The sequence below is a fragment of the Columba livia genome, chromosome Z (assembly GCF_036013475.1).
Source record: "Columba livia isolate bColLiv1 breed racing homer chromosome Z, bColLiv1.pat.W.v2, whole genome shotgun sequence".
NCBI classification, from domain to species: Eukaryota; Metazoa; Chordata; class Aves; order Columbiformes; family Columbidae; genus Columba; species Columba livia.
In genome coordinates this window covers 20,200,383-20,221,477 of record NC_088642.1, presented here as the reverse complement: position 1 = coordinate 20,221,477, position 21,095 = coordinate 20,200,383, and the positions used below count along the sequence as shown (strand labels likewise).

The following is a 21,095-nucleotide window of genomic DNA, read 5'->3' as shown; positions in this document are numbered from 1 at the left end:
TTACAGATCTCATTCACAAATGAGGGATGTATTATGATTACAGCAGTGACTAAGCCAGCTCCATGCTGTTCTGAAATGTTTTGGCATGGGAATTGTGGTTCTGTTTTTAATACGAAAGCCATTTTTGCAGCTTAAAGCAGATTTTTGAAATATTTAATGTATCACTGTTTTAAATACAGAAACATGGCACTATTTCTTGCAGCATTGTTGTAGCAGCAAAGGATTTTTTTTATCTTTCTCTATTCAACATACCGAAGCAATGAGTAGCAATACTAACGCTCATGAACACATTTCACTAAAAAGAATTATTAATATGTGTTACTCAGATTAGCTTTATATTATTCTTAAATGTTGCATTCTTGCCAAAGAATTCTGTTTTATGAATAGTTATTTTTATGACATTTTTTCTCACTAAAACAGATTTTTGGAGCAGGAGAAGGAAAGAGAAATAGGGAAAAAATGGACATCACATATTTGTTTATTTTCTCATTTCTAATTTCTGGAACCCATATGGTCTTCTCTTGTCTTTTTGTGAGCATAAGTGTGATGAGGAGCAGCTGAGGGAACTGGGGCTGTTCAGCCTGGAGAAAAGGAGGCTGAGGGGAGACCTTATCACTGTCTGCAACTATCTGAAAGGAGGTTGTAGCATGGAGGGTGTTGGCCTCTTCTCCCAAGTAGCAAGTGACAGGACAGGAGGAAATGGCCTCAAGTTGTGCCAAGGCATGTTTAGATTGGATATTAGGAAAAATTTCTTCACGGAAAGGGTTGTCAGGCACTGGAACAGGCTGCCCAGGGAAGTGGTAGAGTCACCATCCCTGGAGGTGTTTAAAAAGCATTCAGACAAGGTTCTTAGCAACATGGCTTAGTGGTGGACGTGGCAGTATTAGGTTAATGGCTGGACCTGGTAATCTTAACAATCTTTTCCAACCTAAATGATTCTGTAATTCTACAACTCTACTTTCTCCATCCTGCGAGTGAATGTTTGGTGTGACTCTGTGTGTGTCCACCGTGGTAAGATTTTCATGGCAATTATTTTCTTAAAAGTGCAGAAAGAAGTGTACACAGGTTTTCACTACAAAATCTCAGTTAGACAACACAGTCATCATACCCAGAGGAAAACATAATTGGTATGCTTAATGGACCACTGACATGTTCTCCAGAAATGAATATATGAATACAGATAAAAATTTTAACTTAAAAATTACTCTAATTCTGTTCATGTCGTCTCCTCATTTGCTTTTGAGGTAGATCACTGATCACATGCTTTCCTGGCACTAATTTTCACAAAAAATTAATCTCAAAGTTGCTCCAGAAACATGCTTTGAAACAGTTAGTACTGACACTAAGACCAAATGAGTTTTTAAACTCACATAGCCCAAGCAAGAAATCACCGTTTTGTGACTTAGCTCACCAATTACAAATAACAACCCATGCTTGAACACTGATCAGGAATCCGGCATCCCAAAAAACCTCATGTAATAGAATCACTGACTACTTTGGAGTTTACTTCTTCCTGTTACCTGAATCTTCCTACAGACACACCATAAGTTGAATGTCAGCAAATACTTTTTTTTGCATGAGTAACTTAAGAAATTCCAAAAATCTTTAAAGGCTATGGAAGGCTAAATGGAAGTTGAGAGATTTACAGTGTCTCCGATTCAGTTACTGACAGTTAGCTGTACTAAGAGGCTGCATCTGTAGATAAGAAAGAGGGGATAAGTCAAAAATAAAAGTACTCACAAACGTCCATCTAAATCTGTGTCAAGAAAAAATATCGATGAATGCACAATAACTACCCAGCAAACTCCACAGTCATTGGGATTCAGAGTAATTCTGTTTTAATTCCTCTCTCTGCTAATACTCAGTACCTTTAACATGGCCCACCATATCATGTGTGATCCATCTTCTCAACATTTCTAGTCCAAGCAAACTGTTAATCTGCCTGTATAGTTAATAGATAGTCAGGTCCAGACAGTGCCTCATCTTGTACGTGACAGAATGGGATGCATTATCCTCCAGAAGTATCTTCTCTCCCCACTCACCAGGCGAGCAGACAAGCAAGTGCGTATTATATGCCTTTTAGGTTTTTACAGTTTGTGTCAGAGAATCTCATATCCAGTGAGGCAAAATTTCCTGACTGTCTTCAGTTTGGCTTCATTTTGTAGCAACCCGTCAACGTCAAATCACATAACTTATGTTGCTGTTCCTCACTGCTCATCTCTGCTTTTCTGTCTCTCTGTACACGTTTATGCAAGCATATACATTCCTATACACACAGTTCTTTTACTTCTGGCCTTAAGGTCTACTTCCATTTAAAAAGAACACAGATATTGACTGTGCTTGGACTGTGCATTGGTTTGACTGTGTCTCTTGATCACAAATCTTGTTTTCTTCTGACCTCCTTTCAATAACTGTGCCAGCTTTTCTGTGTTAAGCTGCAGTTACTGAACTGCAATACTTTTGATGTCACAACTGATGTGGTATTGTATTAATTTTCTTTTTATAACTGAGGTTGTGGTATATTAAAACAATGCCCTTACGTTCATAAAAATCTCCAAGGTGATGTCTCTCATGTTATGTCTCTCAGAACAGGAAACCATTAATTAACTCCTTATAATTAGATTTTTACAATTATTAATGAGTGACCAAATAGTTTAAAATATAGGTATCTTATTTTAATAGTGCACAAATGCTCTTCTGAATCAAGTCTGTACTGGGAAGACACAATGCCATAAATCCTGTTCACTTAAATAGCTGGCCTAAGTATGTCCTCGCAGCAGGAAAGTCCTTTCTGTTTGTGCCATTGCTTCACATTTTAACTGTGCGTGACTGTGTCAGCTACAGCCACAGCATCCCTTAGGCAGGAAACCTACTGTCCCCCGGGGTATTCTCTGACACTACACACAGTGAATAATTTCTTCTCTGTATGTGCATGCTGGCCCAAAGCCCAGGGAATTATAGATGTTTTGGATCAGATTCCCACAGTTCCCTTTCTCCATTCTGTAGGACTTTTGCATCTACAATTTTTGGTCATTAAAAAAAAGAAAAAAAAAATCAAATAAAACAAAACCACCCATATTCCCACCCATATTCCCACAAATTCTTCTTGAGTTACTAAGGCTTTTATTTTTTCATCATTTCCTGATATTTTCTTTCACTCATGTGATGCTGTCTGGAGAAGAGATAACAGGGAAGAAAACGAAGAGGAGCAACAGGTTGAGAGAGTTAGTCCAGAATGAGGAACTCTGTAGCCTCAGGAAGGGGCAGAACAAAAACCAACTCATGCTTGGAGAGAATTACACCCAACAGGCATTAACTTTTCCTGCTGAGGAAGAAACCAAGATGGGATCCTACATGAAATACTAGTTGCCTCACATCAGACACAGTGAACACCTCTCTAAAACGATGACTGGAAATTGAAGCAAATAGTTATATACCTCTTATAGAAGGGCTGTTTTTCTGATTGCCTTCAGTAAGTTTGTTAAAACAGTACTTTGTAAACATACACCCATGCCTTGAACTTCCACCCCTTTTTTTTCAATGCTCTTAGCCTGTTCTGCTCATTCTACAGTCCTTTACCTTTTTATTCCTTTAGGTACTTCCTTATTCTTAAATGATTTTAAAATATTCACAGCAAATTGTGTAGCTTGTTGTATGCAACAATAGTCAAGTGTTTTTAAAATGTTAAGTGTTATAGACATTATACCAATTTCAGCTCACATCTTTAAATTGACTTCATGGGATTACTGACAAGAAGATAAGCAGGCTACAACATCCAATACCATCAAACAGTCTAGTGCCCACTATGTGGCTACACTATTCTAAGAATCCTAATGGTAAGCACACCAGGAAACTTGTCCCTGTAACAAGCGAGGTAACGTTATTCATATGTAGAATATATAGACAGCTACATTAAAACACTTTGCAATGAACAAATCTTCTCTTGGCAAGTGTTGTTGGATGTAAAATATTACATAAATCATCTTTTGCATAGTGTCATCCTGTTAGCTAGAAGAGGGCACATTATGACTCATAAGTCAAATATCACTCTTTTATAAACATGTTCTGTTTCCAGAATTATCAAGTCTCAAGCCTGTGAGAAGCCACGTTTCCATCTGATTTAGAAATCCTTGGAGTTTTAACTCTTTCTTGCATTTTCATTCTTTGGGGTTCGAGGTTCCGTTCTCACAGTTAAGGCAGCTGAACTGCGACAGCTGTTCACTTTCAGGAAAGTCTGAGTCAGTTTTAAGCAGAAGGCTACCAAGGCAGATGAGGAGTTCAGCCCAAGTGTGAAGGACAGGACGGCACCCAAGCAGCGCCCTGGGCACCCACCTTGGTATCTGGGGAGCAGCGTCTGTGCAGTAACCTCAGGATCCCTCGCCTGAGGGGATCGGTGGTATGGAGTCATAGAATCATTTCAGCTGGAAGAGACCATCAGGATCATCAAGTCCAACTATAACCTAGCTCTAGCACTAAACCTTGTCCCTAAGAACCTCATCTAAATGCTTTTTAAACACCTCCAGGGATGGTGACTCAACCACTTCCCTGGGCAGCCTGTTCCAGTGCCTGACAACCCTTTCCAGGAAGAAATTTTTCCTAACATCTAATCTAAACCTCCCCTGGTGCAACTTGAGGCCATTTCCTCTTGTCCTGTCACTTGCTGCTTGGGAGAAGAGACCAACACCCTCCATGCTCAACCTCCTTTCAGGTAGTTGTAGACAGTGACAGGTAGACAGGTCTCCCCTCAGCCTCCTTTTCCCCAGGCTGAACAGCCCCTGTTCCCCCAGCTGCTCCTCATCAGACTTGTGCTGCAGAGCCCTCACCAGCTGCATTGCCCTTCTCTGAACTCTCTCCAGCACCTCAATAGTCCATGGCATACACATAAAAAAGTAGGTGCCAAGGCTGTTAGAAACTTCCCCTACACAGGGAGGACATTCAGAAAGGGTCCCAACGTGCCAGCCCACTGGAACGGCCCCGGCGCCCGGGGAGACCAGCTGGAGGGCCGGGCTGTGGCTGCGCGGGAGCCAGAGGCCCCGGCCGGGCCCTGAGGTCCTTGGGCTCCGGGCGCTTCGGGAGAGTCGAGGCCGTCGCGGCGGGAAGAGGCGGAAAACGCGTTGAATCCCCGCGTGCTTCGAGCGCTCCTGCCACAAGCCGGGCAGGGGCAGCCTCTGCCGCGGCGGCTGCGGGATCTTTCCTCGGCCCCGCCGCGGGTGTCCCCTGAGAAGAGGCTGCTTCGTCCGGGCCGGCCCCCCCGAGGGCTGCCGGGGCTCACGCCCCACCTTTGCCACGATGTAGGGCGGAGTGGGGGGACGGCAGCCCCCGCGGGCGGCCTCTCCTCCCCTCCCCTCTGGCCCGGCCCGGTTCGCTCCGGCGTGTTAACCCCGGCGGCTCCGAGGCGGAGTGGCTCCCTCCCCACAGCCCTCCTTCCTCCGCCGGTGGAAACCAGACACCGGGGCGGCCCCGCGCAGCGCTTGTGGGGAGCGGCGCCTGGGTCCGAGAGGCCGCTCTGCCGCTGCCCCGCCGCCCGGCCATGCCGCGGCCCGGCTAGGGCTCGGCGGTCGCGGCGCCCCGCTCGGAGCTCCCCGCCCGCACCATGCCATGTGCCGTGTGGAGCCGGGCGGCGCACGTCTCCTTCTGGCTGCTCGTCCTTCACGCCCAAGCGCCCTGTCTGGCCAGGACCCCGCCGGCCGGAGACTCCCTCTTCCCCGACGGAAGGCAAGGTGGGTAGCGGGGGCGGGCTGGGGTGCGGGGAGTTCCCCAGGCACGGCGGGAGGGAAAGTGCGTTCCTGCCGCCTCTCCGCCGAGCGGCCTCGCCGCGGGTGTGCTTCCAGCCGCTCGGGTCGCGGCGGGGCCACGGGGGGCGGTGAGCCCCGCTGTGTCGGCCCCGCCGTCCCCCGCCTGCTGCTGGCGCTGCCCGAGCGCCCCCGGGCACCGGCGGCTCCGGGGCATTTGAAGTTTGGAAGTGGGAGCGCACGGCTCCAGCTGTGTTCTGGGAGTCGTTGAGTTGCATTGTGTAGGTGAAGGTCTTGCTAAATGTTGCTTTTTGTTCATCTTCCTCGTTAAGAGGCATCTTTCTAAATACCGGAATCTTTTGTACTACTAAACTGAAAAAAAAAAAAAAACAAAAACCAACCAACCAACCAAAACAACCCACCAAACTTACTGTTCTGGTTATTCATTTTTTTCTTTTTTTAAACAAATTATAACTTCTGCACAAAAGGATTAGTGTTACCAGGATGTAAGCCCCACTGCGAGTTGCTTGTATTCAGTGAGGGATTAAATTAAGAGAGAGGCTTCATATGTGAGAGGAGTCTCTTGAGGCTGCTCCCTCAGGTGGATTCATTTTATTCCACCAGAGGTACCAGCTGCACACCTCCCTGGGGGAGTGTAACTCAGGAATTTTATTCTGCTGCCTGTTATAAGGAAAATCAGAGAAGCAGCTCCCAAGAGAGAAAAAGTATAATTAGCTGGAAGACTTTGCCTGATGGAAGAGGACCCCAAAGTGCAGGAGGAAATTTTTCTTCCTGAAAACCTTCCTGATGTGATCAGCAGCTGTGGTGCTGCTAGTGGGAGAGTTTGAACACAGGAGAAAATCTTCTGTGTCCCTTAGAGATGGTGGAAAGGGAAAGTGGTGAAGTAAGATGCCTGATAAATGAACAATTATCCTGAACTTACTTCCTGCTGCATTCATCGGAAGTGAATGCAAACAATTATTGCATTTTTGTGACTTTACATGGGACAGAACAGGGATGGCTGTGCTAGCACTTAGTAACTGCTTAATTGTTAGGCATTTGGAAATGAATATAGAATTAACATAACTTTCTATGCATGAAAAACCTAGGCTTTTCTAAGTGTTTGCAAATAACTGTTTGTAAAGGAACAGTTCAAAATTTGGCTATTTTTTTTTGCAAAGGAAGATTGAATGAAGTGTGAAGGACTAAAATTTATGTCTTGCATAGCTGAAGTGACTTTTAAGTGTTGCACTACCTCCACATCCGTGATGAGTGTGGAGAATGGTGCAGTTAAGGATGCCCTTGCTGAATGTTGAAGACCTGCTCTCTGCCATGGGGCTTCACAGCTTGGAGCATTTCCAGAGTAAACAGCCTTTCTGTGGCCTCCTGCAGAGATGAACGGTGCTATTTCCTATCCCAAGCAATCATTTGAAAAGAAGGCAGAGAGTCTTGAGGGGCAGATGTAGATGAACTACAAAGATGGAGGTGAAACAATGGCAAATGATTATGTGTCACATCTTAAAGGAATTTTGTCAGCAAATATGTTATCTGTCTAAAAGAAACGGTGCATTTCCTGTCATTAGTGACAGACCATGTATGTTTTTCTCTTTATCCTAGTTTATTCATTTTGTGTACAGCCATTCTTAATATAGGCCATGTGTGGTGAGTTTGAATCCAGAGAGTAGCAGAACAGACAGCAATGGTTTTGAGTATTATCAGATGTTTCTAATGATGTAGAATTAGAAGGGTCTCCAGGGAAGGTTTCTTCAGCAACTTGAAACAATTCTTAGATGCTTCAAACAAGCATGAAGGACCTGAACCTTGCTCATGCCCTGTGCAAACACTGTGCTTGCAAGGCAAAGCACTGACTTGAACATGTCCTGCTCAGCCTGATGTTTCTGTCCTGCTGGCCACACCAATGCAAGCCCATGTGCTCAGGCTGTGGTTGCAGAAAGGCAGAGTGTTCTATGGAGCTACTCAAGCCATGCAGGGAAGTATTCCCTTTCCTGGCCTGTAAATCCCTGAGCAGTGCTGCTCGACTGAGGTGTCTAAGGAGAAGGAGGCCAACTCCAAGGCTTGTCAGTGGCACAGAGGTAGATTCCATCAATTTAATCGTTGATGGCACGAAGTTTTATGGGAACCTGTAGTGTTTTAATATGAATCTAGACAAATCAGAGAACTGGGCAATCACCAACTGCATGTAGTTCAACATGGACATGTACCGGATTTTGCATCTGGGACATGGCAATCCTGGCTGTACATACAGACTGGGGAAAGAGAGGCTGCAAAGCAGCTCTGTGGAGAAGGATCTGGGGGTTCTGATCAGTGTCAAGTTGACCATGAGCCAACAGTGTGTCCTGGCAGCCAAGAGGCCAACCGTGTCCTGGGTGCATCCAGCACAGCATTGCCAGCCGGGCAGGGGGGCGATTGTCCCGCTCTGCTCTGCACTGGTGCGGCCTCACCTGGAGCTCTGTGTGCAGGTCTGGGCAACACAGGCTAAAAAGATATAAAGCTGCTGGAGAGTGTCCAGAAGAGGGCTATGAAGTTGGTGAAGGGTTTGGAGGGAAGCCTTATGAGGAGTGGCTAAAGTCACTGGGTTTGTTCAGCCTGGAGGAGCGTAAGAGGAGACCTCATCACAGTCTACAGCTTCCTCACAAGGGGAGGAGGAGGAGAAGCTGCTGATCTCTTCTCTTTAGTGACCAATGACAGAACCTCAGGGAATGTCAGGAAGATGTGCCAGGGGAGGTTTAGGTTGGACATTAGGGAAAGGTTCTTCCCCCAGAGGGTGCTGGAGCACTGGAACAGGCTCCCCAGGGAGGTGTCACAGCCCCAAGCCTGACAGTGTTCAAGGAGAGACTGGACAATGTCCTCAGACACATGGTGTGGACTGTGGGGTTGTCATGTGCAGGGACAGGAGTTGAATTCAATGATCCTTGTGGGTACCTTCCAAGTCAAGGACATTTATCATTCTATGAATTAATTATTACTTTAGGAAAATTGAGGCAGTTGGTGTTGAAGAATACAGCTCTTGTTCTTCTGCATTGTGGGCTGCGTGTCTTAAGTTATTCTGTTTGTTGCCTCTGCCTTCTAGTTTAGTATTGCTCTTTCCTAGAAGGACAGAAAACCATCACCAAAATCGTATGTCCTGTCTTTGTTTTACACTCTCACCCATCTAGTAAGGTCAAGTGGTGTGTTAGGCTTAATATTAGGCTCAGTAAGTTGTTCTGTTATTGATAGCCTTTGCTAACCTCTACCCAACAGTCTAGACAAAACTGATAGTGATCTTTAATCTTGTCTTGTTAAACTTTGTTGTGTTGTAATCTTATTCCCTGTGGTCTTTTTGAAACGTTTTAATAATTCATTTCTGCAGTTATATTAGAGTAAATTATTAGGGTAGCACAATTCCCCTCTCTAGTGACTAGCATTCAGAAATGAGTATTTAAGGAGTGAATGGAAGAAATTAGACTTCTCTGCTTTGATAATCCTGGTGCCACCAGATGCTTAGGCATGATTTTCCATTTTATTGATGATGATGTCTAATTTGCCTTAACCTTTATACACTAATTACTGTAATGATGAAATAAAAACTTCCTTGAATAGTTTGAAGTCCAAAACTGCAAGTCTTTGGTCTTGCATTAAGCTTAACAGTTAAGCCACAACAGATTAAGCTCAAGACATCAAGTAGAGATGAATAGCACAGTGACAGCAAATGAGTAACTTTCCCTTCAGGCATTTAATTTGATTATTTCATGAGTTGTGCTGAAAACTGTAGAAATGTAGGCCTGGTCTTGCGGCATTCTCTGTTAGCCTGTCTTTGCTAGCACAATATCAGATGTGGGACTTCCCTAAAATCTTATGGCTTACTGGCAGAAGGTGAATTATATTTTTTTTGGTGTTTCTTCTCTCTTCTCCGTACCCGTTTTTTGCTTCACTCTGGAGTGTGAGGAAGGACTGACCTTGGTTTGGCTTCAGCTGCCAAATTGTCAGGCAGTTGGCACCTTCTGTGCTATCAATGGGCTGTGTAAACTGTAGACATGAAGGTATGGACTGAGTTTTCCATGTCTTAGTTCCTGCTGGGCTTATGTGGACAAGAGCAGGAGATGCCTCTCAGAATTTGCAGTAGGTGTTAATCTCTATGGTGTTAAGGCTTGCGACTGTGGAGATCTAAGAGCCCACTGCTGTGGCTTGTCCTGCAAAGGCACAAAGTCATTGCAGGCTGGTAGGAAGGCTTGCCTATGATGAAATCTGTTGTGTATGAGAATAAGCTTGTTTCTGAAGTAAAGATGCTACTGAGAAAAGGCCAGATTTCTCACAAAGTTTTGCATGTGATGAAAAGGGTTTTTTTTTTTTTTGAATGGTACGTGTTTCAGTGCACGTGTTTCAAGGGTCCATGGCCTCAGGAAACACAAGCAGCCATGTCTCATGCTGCAGCTGATAAGTTCCTTCCCAAAGGGGATGAATCCAGACAGCAATCTGTCTGGGCATGATTTATCTGGTGTGGCTTTGAAGGTGCAGGCAGTGGATGCCTACAAGGATTGTCTTACTAGTCTAAGGAGGAGGAGTAAATTGGTCTGGAACTACCTAGGGCAGGCTTTATTAACCAGCTTAATTAATGAATGGGGTAGAATCACTTCACATATAAGTGAGTGGGCCTTGGGGAAGGAAGAAGAGCCCTGGGGAAACAGAAACTGTAATGACATGTACCCTCACAATTTCTTTTTGATGAAATTAATTCAGTATGTGATTTCTTGGGCTGAAGTGTGCCAATGGAAGATCTGTCCCTTGGGGTGTGAGTTCTTAGGGACTGTGTTTTACATGGATTTATGTTATTTGCCTGGGGCTTTTGAGTTTTACACTAATTAAAAAAAAAAAGTAAAATTAAGAACAGCTGTTGTTTGTTCTGCATCATAGCAGGAGAGAAGAATGTCAGTAACACTTTCTTCCCCTGACAAGTGATAAGGTGTCCAATCTTACCCTTGTTGGAACCCCTTATACCAGAGGGCACAGTTACTTCATTCTCCTTCAAACCCTTCTTTAAAATTCCCTCCTCTACTGCAACATCTGCTAAAGCTGAGGCTACTGAGGTGCTACTGCTACAGTCTGTCAAACCAATTAGTGGTGTTTTCTTCACCCAGGTGTATTTATAAGGCTCCATCTCTATTTTTCAGGTGGTCAGTTTTCTGGATGTGTGAGGATCATCTTGATCAGAGTATCGTGCTGGGGACACAAGACAGGAGGGTTCCCAGCTCTTGTGGGACTGGGAAGGGGTGTGTGTGACAGTCAATCCTTTATATGAATGTTGACAAAATATATGAAAAGCGGAATGTTTAGCTTCTAATTAAGTGTTACAATGGGAGATTAGAAAGCCCAAATGAGGATTGTATTGTGTGATAACCTGTGCATTGCCCGCCTTTGATTTGGTAGGCTGTTGTGGTAAATTGCTGTCACTTTTGAGTTTCCCTTTAAATCATGCAAGATCTGAACAGGCCAGTACTCACTGGAGTTTTGCTTTTTTTTTCTCTCTTCTTTTCACCTTCCTCTCAGAGCAATTTATCAAGACATTGCAAGAATACCACGTGGTCAATCCAGCAAGAGTAGATGCAAGCGGGAATTTTCTTTCTCTTAATTTACACCATCACATCTCAAACACGAGGAAGAAGAGAGATCTCAGCAAAAAGGAAAATGTCATATATTACAAAATTAACTACAAGGAGAAGGATCTGTTTTTTAACTTGACTGTCCACATGGGATTTCTTTCCCGTAACTATGTAGTAGAACGGAGGCGTGGCAACTACACTAGTGCGAAGATTGCAACTGGCTTGGGAGTTCCTTGCCACTTCATTGGCACGGTGTTGCATCCAGGTTCTGGGAGTGGGACAGCAGCGATCAGCGCTTGCAATGGCCTGGTAAGTGATGTGACCTTTGCTAGGGTTCTCGGCTAATTTTGGTGTCATTAGAACTGAGCTGTAGCTTTTATATAGGAATATGTTTGGTAAGAAACTGGATGAGCCAATCTGATACCTTACTGACATATTGCTCTGAAATAATCAGTTCAGTACTATGGGTGTTATTTGGATTTTTGGAAGAGAGAATCAGAAAGTCAAAAGTTGATGCCGAGTCCACTTGGGGTTTATTTTTTGTTAGATTTTTTTTTTTCCTGGTGGTATGGACTGAACATCTGTATCATTCATACAAATTGATGCTATGCAAATATCCAGTCACTGCTTTGCTCCTGTTAATAGTTGGAGTGCCTTTGCTATGCAGCTGGATGTGGGCTTCTGTTTTAGTTGCCTCTAAAAATAATGTAGCTCAGGTGCACTGAAACTCCTCTGCAAATCAAACCGGCTGATGGTACGTTGGAAAAATTGGAAAATTTGCTTCAGAACTGCACTGCAACTTCAGAAATGCATTTCCCTGCCTTCCTGTAAACTTTGAAATGTGCTCCCTGCTATTGAGAAGTATGAAGCTTTCAGAAGCTTTGAAAAATCATTATGTTACGGAAGTATCCTGACAATGTGCAAGAAGTAACAAGAAGGCACCTCTGATGTGTAAGGTTCCAAAGTTTCTTATTTCATTTAGGAGTGCTCTCAGCACATTGCCTAGAGAAACAGACCGTTGCTTCAGGTCAGAAGCCTCAATCTTACGAGCCTGAAGATCAGGGATTTTTGAAGGAATTATTTCGGTGGGATGAGAACTTGAAAATGAGGTTCTGAGTCTTCATTATGCCTTCTGAAGTATTTAGTCTGCAACAAAGATTAAAAAAAAAAAAGGTACTCAAATTGCATTTTAAATTCAGCTTGGTAATAACCTTCAAAGTGATCCTTTCATATGGGTTACAAACTTTTTGAGTTTTACTTTAATTTGGAGGTTTGTGAAGCAATGTTTGCTAGAATACAGGCTTGGGGATTCTTTTTGATGAAACACTTGTATCAGAAAAATACTATTGTAGTTTGGTTCCCTGCCCCCCACCAAACCGAAACTTTGAAAATAAAGAATCATAATTAATTCAGGTTGAAAGCGACTCTGGGCAAAACCAAGATGGCTTTGCCCAGGAGTCACCGCTCTGAAGAGTTTGCAGTGAGAGTTGAGTCTGAACCTCTTAATTCCTCTGAGTGCCAGAAGCTGGGGAAGGGTGTCTTAGATTGCCTAAAAGTTTTCTAACAGGTGCAGTGTAATACGAAAACATTTATTAACATATAGTTTTGCCATCATTTAGAAGTGCAGTCTGGTTTTCAGGATAAAAATTTAACATTTCTGAAACCATTTGTGGTGGTCTTGTGCTTCCTGATTAAATTATTTCCATCCTGGAGAACCCCATTTTTTTGCTCTTCAGCACTATGTCTATTTCTGCCTTTTTTTTTAATTCCTGGAATGTTTTGTTTCTCCACTGAAAAAGATTTTTCTGTTTTTTCTTATGAGGGAGGGAAGGAGAACTGAGAATAGGTAAACATCATGGAATTAGAACAAATTATTTGAGATACTAAAAATCTGTCTGATTAGGAGGAATCATAAGCTGGTTTACTGTGGGAGATTAATTCTCAACTACTTGACAAAAAGAGTTCTGTGAAATAATGCATTGCACAGGGCGAGATAAAAAGGATCCTTGGGGCTGAGATGGAAAGAAGATAACAAATCACTGCACTTCAAAGTGCCAAGTTCCCAGAATATGCTTTGGCAGTGGTGGCTGCTGGATGCGTCCTCACCTGGGACATCCTGGGTCAGGACCGCATGCTGAGTGTGTGCTTTGCCAAACTGGTCCCAGTAAAACTTTGCTGCTTGGCCCAGCTCTGCGAGCTGACAGAGTGCTGATGTGCTCAAACCTCATAACTCAAGAGCCGGTAAGAACTGGTATCTCAGCCTTCCGATAAGGAGAGTGGGAATATTGGTGATGTTCCTTTCCTGATGCTGTTTTGGCTTGGTAGCTCAGGTACGTTATAAAAAGATAAACATGCTGTGCTTTTTTTTTTTCATTTTGTCTTTGAGATGATCGTCAATAAGCTACATGAGGCACCAGTTTACCATGGTAATGAGTGACTGGAAAATGTGTGATCCATAAACTGCTGATTTTTGCATTTCTTAGTGATAAGAGCTGGTTAAAATGATAGTAGTGGAGAATACTGATTTGATTAAAGAAATATGTTTTACTGGAATATCCCCTTTGTTGACATTTTTAGTGAGAAATGGTTGAAATGTTACCTTGCAGTTTTGTCCAAGTGAATTGCTAAAGAATATGTAATCTTTTGCAACACTGCCCACCTCCTCCCCGCGCCCCCCCCCCAATAATTTTGGCCTGAAGTGGAGCAAAATGAAATACTAAAGATGCCCATGGGATGGGAATCCTAGTTTTAATCCTCTTTCTGAAATGGCTTCCCCTCATGTGAAGTCTGTTTGGTTCATATTTGAAAGTTCATGAATTTCCAGGATAATAGCAGTGTATAAGAACAAAGTGTGGTGTGGATCTGTGTTCTGTCATAAACATCACTCGCACACAGCACTGGAAATATAGAAAACCCAGAAACAGATTTTCATCTCCCTTGTGTTCTTACTTTGAAATATATTCCTGCTTCCATTGGCATTACATGGGCATTGCTCAGGTAGCAAAGATATAGCTCTTAATAATAATTTTTATTTGAAACACTCTTCAGAATCGAATTTCTTCTGTGTAAATCAAGTGGATGGAGCTGAGAAGATGTGGTTTTCAGAGAGGCATCTGTTTGACTAAATCATATTGCCAAATGAAAGTGACACTTTCAAAATGTGGGAAACAGCTTTTTGCCATTAGTGCTTCTCCAGGATGACAGTATGTTGCTTTTACAGAATCACAGAATCGACTGGGTTGGAAAAGACCCCAGAGATCGTCGAGTCCAACCCTTGGTCCAACTCTAGTTCGTTTACTAGATCATGGCACTAAGTGCCATGTCCAATCTCAGTTTAAAAACCTCCAGGGACAGCGAGTCCACCACCTCCCTGGGCAGCCATTCCAATGCCTGACCACTCTCTCTGTAAAGAATTTCTTTCTAATATCCAGCCTAAATTTCCCCTGGCAGAGTTTAAGCCCATGCCCCCTTGTCCTATTGCTAACTGCCTGGGAGAAGAGACCAGTCCCCACCTGGCTATAACTTCCCTTCAGGTAGTTATAGAGAGTGATGAAGTCACCTCTAAGCCTCCTCTTCTCTAGACTAAACAACCCCAGCTCCCTCAGCCTCTCCCCATAGGTCTTATGTTCAAGTCCCTTCACCAGTCGTGCTGCTCTTCTCTGGACCCGCTCCAGCACTTCAATGTCCTTCCTGAACTGAGGGGCCCAGAACTGAACACAATACTCCAGGTGTGGCCTCACCAATGCAGAGTACAGGGGAAGGATCACTTCCCTTGTCCTGCTGACCACGCTATTTTTGATACAGGACAGGATACCGTTGGCCTTCTTGGCCACCTGGGCACACTGTTGGCTCATGTTGAGCTTCCTGTCAATTAGTACCCCCAGGTCCCTTTCTGTCTGACTGCTCTCCAGCCACTCTACGCCCAGCCTGTAGCGCTGCAGGGGGTTGTTGTGACCAAAGTGCAGCACCCGGCATTTGGCCTTATTGAACTTCATCCCACTGGAATCAGCCCATTTTTCCAGTCTATCCAGATCCCCCTGCAGAGCCGTCCTGCCTTCCAGCAGGTCGACACTCCCTCCCAACTTGGTGTCATCAGCAAATTTGCTGATGATGGTCTCAATCCCCTCATCTAAATCGTCAATAAAGATGTTAAACAAGACTGGACCCAACACTGACCCCTGGGGAACACCACTAGTGACTGGCCGCCAGCTGGATGCAGCCCCATTCACCAGCACTCTCTGGGCCCGGCCCTCCAGCCAGTTCTTAACCCAGCGTAGAGTACACTTGTCCAAGCCATGGGCTACCAGCTTTTGCAAGAGTATATTATGGGAGACAGTGTCAAAGGCCTTGCTGAAGTCCAGATAGACCACATCCACGGCTTTCCCCTCATCCACCATGTGAGTCACCTGATTATAAAAGGAGATCAGGTTGGTCAGACAGGACCTGCCCCTCCTAAACCCATGCTGGCTGGGTCTGATCCCTTGTCCATCCTGAAGGTGCTGTGTGATTCCATTCAGGATGATCTGCTCCATAACCCTGCCAGGCACCGAGGTCAGGCTGACAGGCCTGTAGTTGCCAGGGTCAGCTCTGCAGCCCTTTTTGTGGACTGGGGTAACATTGGCCAATTTCCAATCATATGGGACCTCCCCAGTGAGCCAGGACTGTTGGAAGATGATGGAGAGCGGCTTGGCAAGTTCTTCTGCTAGCTCCCTCATCACCCTAGGATGGATCCCATCTGGTCCCATAGACTTGTGAGGATCCAGATGGCTCAGTAAATCACCAACTATTTCCTCCTGGAATACAAGGGGCCTATTTGGCTTCCTATCTCTTGTCAACCACCTCCAGAGATGAGTTGTCCTGAGGGCCACCTGTCTTACTGGTAAAAACTGAGGCAAAGTAGGCATTAAATACCTCAGCTTTCTCCTCACCTTTGTTAACTATATTTCCCTCAAAGTCCAACAGAGAATGGAGGTTTTCCTTGCCCCTCCTTTTGTTATTAACATATTTGAATAAGGACTTTTTAATATCCCTGACAGAATTGGCCAAATTAACTTCAAATTGCACTTTTGTTTCACTGATCTTTTTTCTGCATGATCTAGCTATTTCCATAAATTCTTCATAAGTAGCCAGCCCTTTTTTCCATAGTCGGAAAAGTCTCTTTTTTTTCTGATTTCATTCAGAATCTCCCTGTTTAGCCAAGCTGGTTGTCTTCCCTGCCGGCTAGCCACAATGTCAGCTACAATGTCATCATACTTGGGAACTGCAGCATTTCTTTAGTTGTTTTGAAAACAAAGTATGCTGATGTCTTACAAAATTAATTTTCATGTGTATTTATATGTTCTCAAAATGGCATATAAGGGGTGTAACAGAGTGATGGATTTGAGACAGAAGAATAGGAAGGACAGTCATTGTATGACGTTGTTAATTTTTGAAAATCTAAATATGTCTCTATTTTCAGAAATACATTTTGGAAACAAATGGCTAGGCTCATGAAGGGATTTGGGCAGAATTGAACAAGAGGATAAAAATGACAAACTAGTAGAGGTCTCAAGGAACTAAATTGTAATTTCCAAATTTTTTTTTTTTTTCCTGGCACCTTATGATATCCTTTTACGCTAAATGGGTCATGACCTTCTTAATAGGTTGAAGAACATGATGCTGTAAGCTCTACCTCATCTTCTCTGGGTCAGTTGTTAAGTCTTCTGCGCTTCTGGGTCCTGCAGAATAATGCATGAGATTGTGTTAACATGGGAAGAGTGGGTTAGACCTTGCTGTTTATTTTGGATCACAGTTGGAGAAGGAAACCCAGAGAGGAAGTCACTACTGAAACACCAGAAACAGATCAAACTGTGGCACTTGGAAAGAGCAGATATGAGATCTCTTAGGTACAGGAAGGTTTCCAAAAGGAAGTAAAGGGAGAAAATAGTGTCATTTTGGTCTCAGTGGAAGTTTTTGGATTTGTCTCAGCAGGCTATTTAGGGCACACTTCTAGTAATACTTTGTTTCTACAGTGCCTTTCCAGAAATTATAATGAACTTTTAAAAATAATAATGCCTTAATTCTTAGTTCTGTGTTAGTCCTGAGATTCCTTGTGTTGTAGCATTAGTGTCAGCTTGTCCTCTGAGTAGAGCTGGGAGGGAGCCAGTCTTGGCAAAACTGAATGAATACCCTGGGTTTATGTACTCAGTCCTATAGAGCTAGGAAGTGAATTATTCCCTGATAGTCCATCCTCTTCATTAGGAACAAGGCCTTCTTTTATTCATCAGTAACACAGACATTGTTTATAGTATTTTTAGATGACAGAGCATCACTAAAGGTTTGTTTCCTTGATGCTTGTTTACAACGTAGAGCTGTCAATTGACAGTTGCTTCCGGTAATACTTTTGTCTTCAAAGGCTTTACAAGCATTAGCAGGGAAATGGCAGAAGAATGGAAGAACATCAGCATATGGATATTGAGAATGATCTGTACACATGCACCTGGTAGGTTTCTGGCCATACTGGGACTTGTATAGTATCTCCAGCTGGTCGGAGAGATGACCTCTGTCCTGATGGGCGTCAGATTTTACAAGAAGTGTTGCCACTGTCCACTGCCCAGGCAACAGCAGTGCAGTACAAAGTCATGAAGCACTGTTTTTTTATTTACTCCCCTTCCTGAAATCTAGCTACTGCGGAATGCTGTTTCGTAGCAGTGACAGACGTACATGCCAAACCTGGTGGCTGCTGGTGATCTGTAGAAAACTGAGTCAAGTTTGCAGCCTGTGCCCAGGATTTCTGAAAGGTCTCCCCCACCTCTGTTCTTCTCCCTGTGCCCAGCCACAGTCAGGGCAGACCTCTGTGGATGTTTAATTGGTGGCTGTATAACTGTTTGTCTTTACATGGCAGCTGGTGGGAGATGCTCCAAGCAGGTCCTGTCCGTGCAGACCTGTGTTTGTCATGATAGATGTGGCAAGTTTTTCACCAAAAAGCAGAATGGTGACTGAATTCTTCTGAAATGTAACTGTTCTCCTTATTGCAGGACATCACCACTGTGTGAAGCATAAGACTGAGCTCTGGTACTTATGCTAAGGAGCTTTTCTAGTTAGCATGAGATGCCTTTTCCCTATTGACCCATCTGTTATCATCTTGTGATCTGTCTCAGGTTGAACAGTTCTGTGCGGGTTCTGTGACAACACTGCAGTGGTAGTGTGCCCTGTGAAAATGGTCTAATACTGCTCTTCAAATCTTTGTTTCCTATGGATATGGGAAGCCTGTATCAGGATGTTGGGCTACGCAGTGTTTTCTGCAGATGAGGTTTAGGGATAAAGGAATCTTTGCTTTAAAACAGCTTTATAACATTTTGGTCTAAAGTAATGGAAGAATAAAATCCGTTGCTAAGCTTACAATAGGGATATTTATCTGCTTCTGTATCTCCTAATGTATGAGGTTGGTTATTACTAATTTTTTTTGTTAGTCTGTTGTTAAAGGTAGCTAACAGAGCTCTTCAGAGCTACTGTTCTACACATTTGACTTTTATAGCCCAGAAAAATGACATCTATTCCTCCTGCAACCAACAAAATTGCTTCCCTTCAAATGTAAGTAGTTTTCAATTACAGTAAGTAGACAAGTATGTAACAGGGCAGAAATACACTTAAGGAAGGGGGGGATGTAACCTTTTATTCGCTTGCACTGGTGATCAACTCAATTCTTTAATGATGCCTGACATGGAATTGCACAGCCCTAGAACATACTTGGGGTGGCTGTTGTAATGAAGTGTATTCTTGTTGTGCTACCTCAAGTAAATTAATTCCTTCTGAGAGACAAATGCACAAGCTCTTCTCCTCGGGTCTCTTCCCCTTCACTCATCTCTCTTTGCTTAATTGAACAGAGTCAGTTATTTATTAATTTGCCATTTTCTTGCCTTATATAACAGTACTTGGTGTGTCCTACTTGTTGTTGAAATTATGGCAGGTGGCCCTATTTGCCATTTGTGTCTCTTTATTTAGAAGTCACTGACATCTCCATAGCAGCCTCTTTTGGTTTGTACAGATAGTGATAATTTGCTGGAACTAAAATGTAGGAATAAGGTGTCTGGAGAATGCCAGGCATGAAAGCCCAGTGCCAGCCTCTTCTTTGGGGATGAAAATTGCTCCATGGCTGGAGATAACGGAGCTTCCAAAATTTCAGTATTGTGATTTGACTTCTTCTGGCACATGCAAAGAAGGAAAGACTTGCTAAGTGACTATGTGTATCTACAGTATGTATCTTCTCTTAGACAGTAGTGTGGAAAATACTGTTAAGGAGAAACAATTACAGTAAAAGTTAAGTACAGTGTTCCCTGTGCATCATTCTATGCCAGGCTTAGTTTCCTGGTTTTCTCCATACAGTAATAAATGTGTGGATATTCTTCATACTTGACTAGTGTTGTGGTTGTGTTGTGTGGTGGTGTTTTGTTTTGTTTTCAAGATGATCCAAAAATAGTAGGGTCTGTGCTGCTGTGTTTGTTTTTTTTTTCTTGTGGTGTGTTTCCCCCCGCCCTCCGCCGCCCCAGTTCATCCTTCAAACTTTGACTAGTATTTGCTGCAGTGCTTTAACATCCATCCCTTTGTGTTTGAACTTCAACTATCCATCTGCCAGCTCCCTTCCCCCAGTCTTTTGTCTGCAAAAATACTCTAATTGACAGGACAAACGAATCTCATCAGTGATCTCAATACATGAGAATCTGACTGTGTCTGTGGCTCCTGGTGTTGGCCTTGTCACCTTTAACCAATATGAAGTTGTTAGCCCAGAAGCTGGGTATGGCTGGAGTTTTTATTATGTTGTTGTTACGTTTCAGTGGAACAGTCATTGATCGGGCAGGTTAAAATTAGAATTAGTCAGTATGAGATGATTTGAATGGAGTACCTCGCGTGAGAATGTCTTGCTCTGTTAACATAACTATTTTTTGAGAACTTTATATATATAATTTCAATAAATGTTATTCTTGTGTTTAAATCAGTACCTACATATTTGATAATTACCTAGTAATATTATTAGTATACAGAGCTGTCAATTGTATTTCCAATTTCCATAATTTCCATGAGTCTTTTTAACGAATCTTGTATGTATATATGTGGTATGTGTGATAGTGGTGTTTTTTTTTTTTTTTTTTGTTTTTTTTTTTTTTGTTTTTTTGTTTTTTGTTTTTGTTTTTTTTTGTTGTTGTTGTTTTGTTTTTTGTTTGTGGAATTGTGACTCTAGTCTAAACTTTCAGAATCCAGAAGTATACATACCATCTATTTTGTCTTGATTCTTAATAATATGAGGTTTGTAATATGGTCTGTTCTTTGTTGCTCTTAGTATCTTTGGAAGTTTTTGGCCAAATTCAGCCCAATGTGAAAGATAAATGGGTAAATGGAGGTATCAAAGCCATTAAGTTTTTATGAATTTTGCAGGTGAAGGTGGCAACTTGTGATCAGTGAAATGATGAATGAACACATGCAGTAAGTTGTTACTGAGCAGGGTGCTGTGCTACTCCTGGCCCAGGTGATGGTGAGGAGAGCTGGAGGATTCAGGAGAGGAATTGGAGAAAATTTGAGGGAAAAGTGCACATGTGAGAAGCAAATTAGTGGCAAAACAAGGTTTTATTAGTTCTGCTGTTCATAGAACTTTTTTTCTTTAATTCATTTCATGATGCTGAAAAGAAGGGTCTGGCTTGGAAGTAAACAGAATTGTTTGTGCTGGTTGTCATATTAATAATTTGCTGTACCTGCTGCCCATCACAGCACATGCTTTGTATGTAGTCATTAA

The 21,095-nt window shown here is 43.1% G+C and overlaps 1 protein-coding gene across 3 annotated transcripts in view; it reads left to right on the top strand.

Annotated features, from left to right (window-relative positions):
* Positions 1–5,261: 5,261 nt before the first annotated feature.
* ADAMTS12 (ADAM metallopeptidase with thrombospondin type 1 motif 12) overlaps positions 5,262–21,095 on the top strand; it is a 181,215-nt gene continuing 165,381 nt past the window's right edge. For 2 of the 3 annotated variants that reach the window (XM_065047519.1, XM_065047517.1), the window contains exons 1-2: positions 5,442–5,720; positions 11,277–11,638. In XM_065047519.1, coding sequence (XP_064903591.1) covers positions 5,594–5,720; positions 11,277–11,638 — 489 coding nt within the window. In that variant the 5' untranslated portion in view covers positions 5,442–5,593. Of the gene's footprint in view, positions 5,721–11,276; positions 11,639–21,095 lie in introns of all 3 variants that reach the window. The other variant, XM_065047518.1, reaches the window with a different exon arrangement.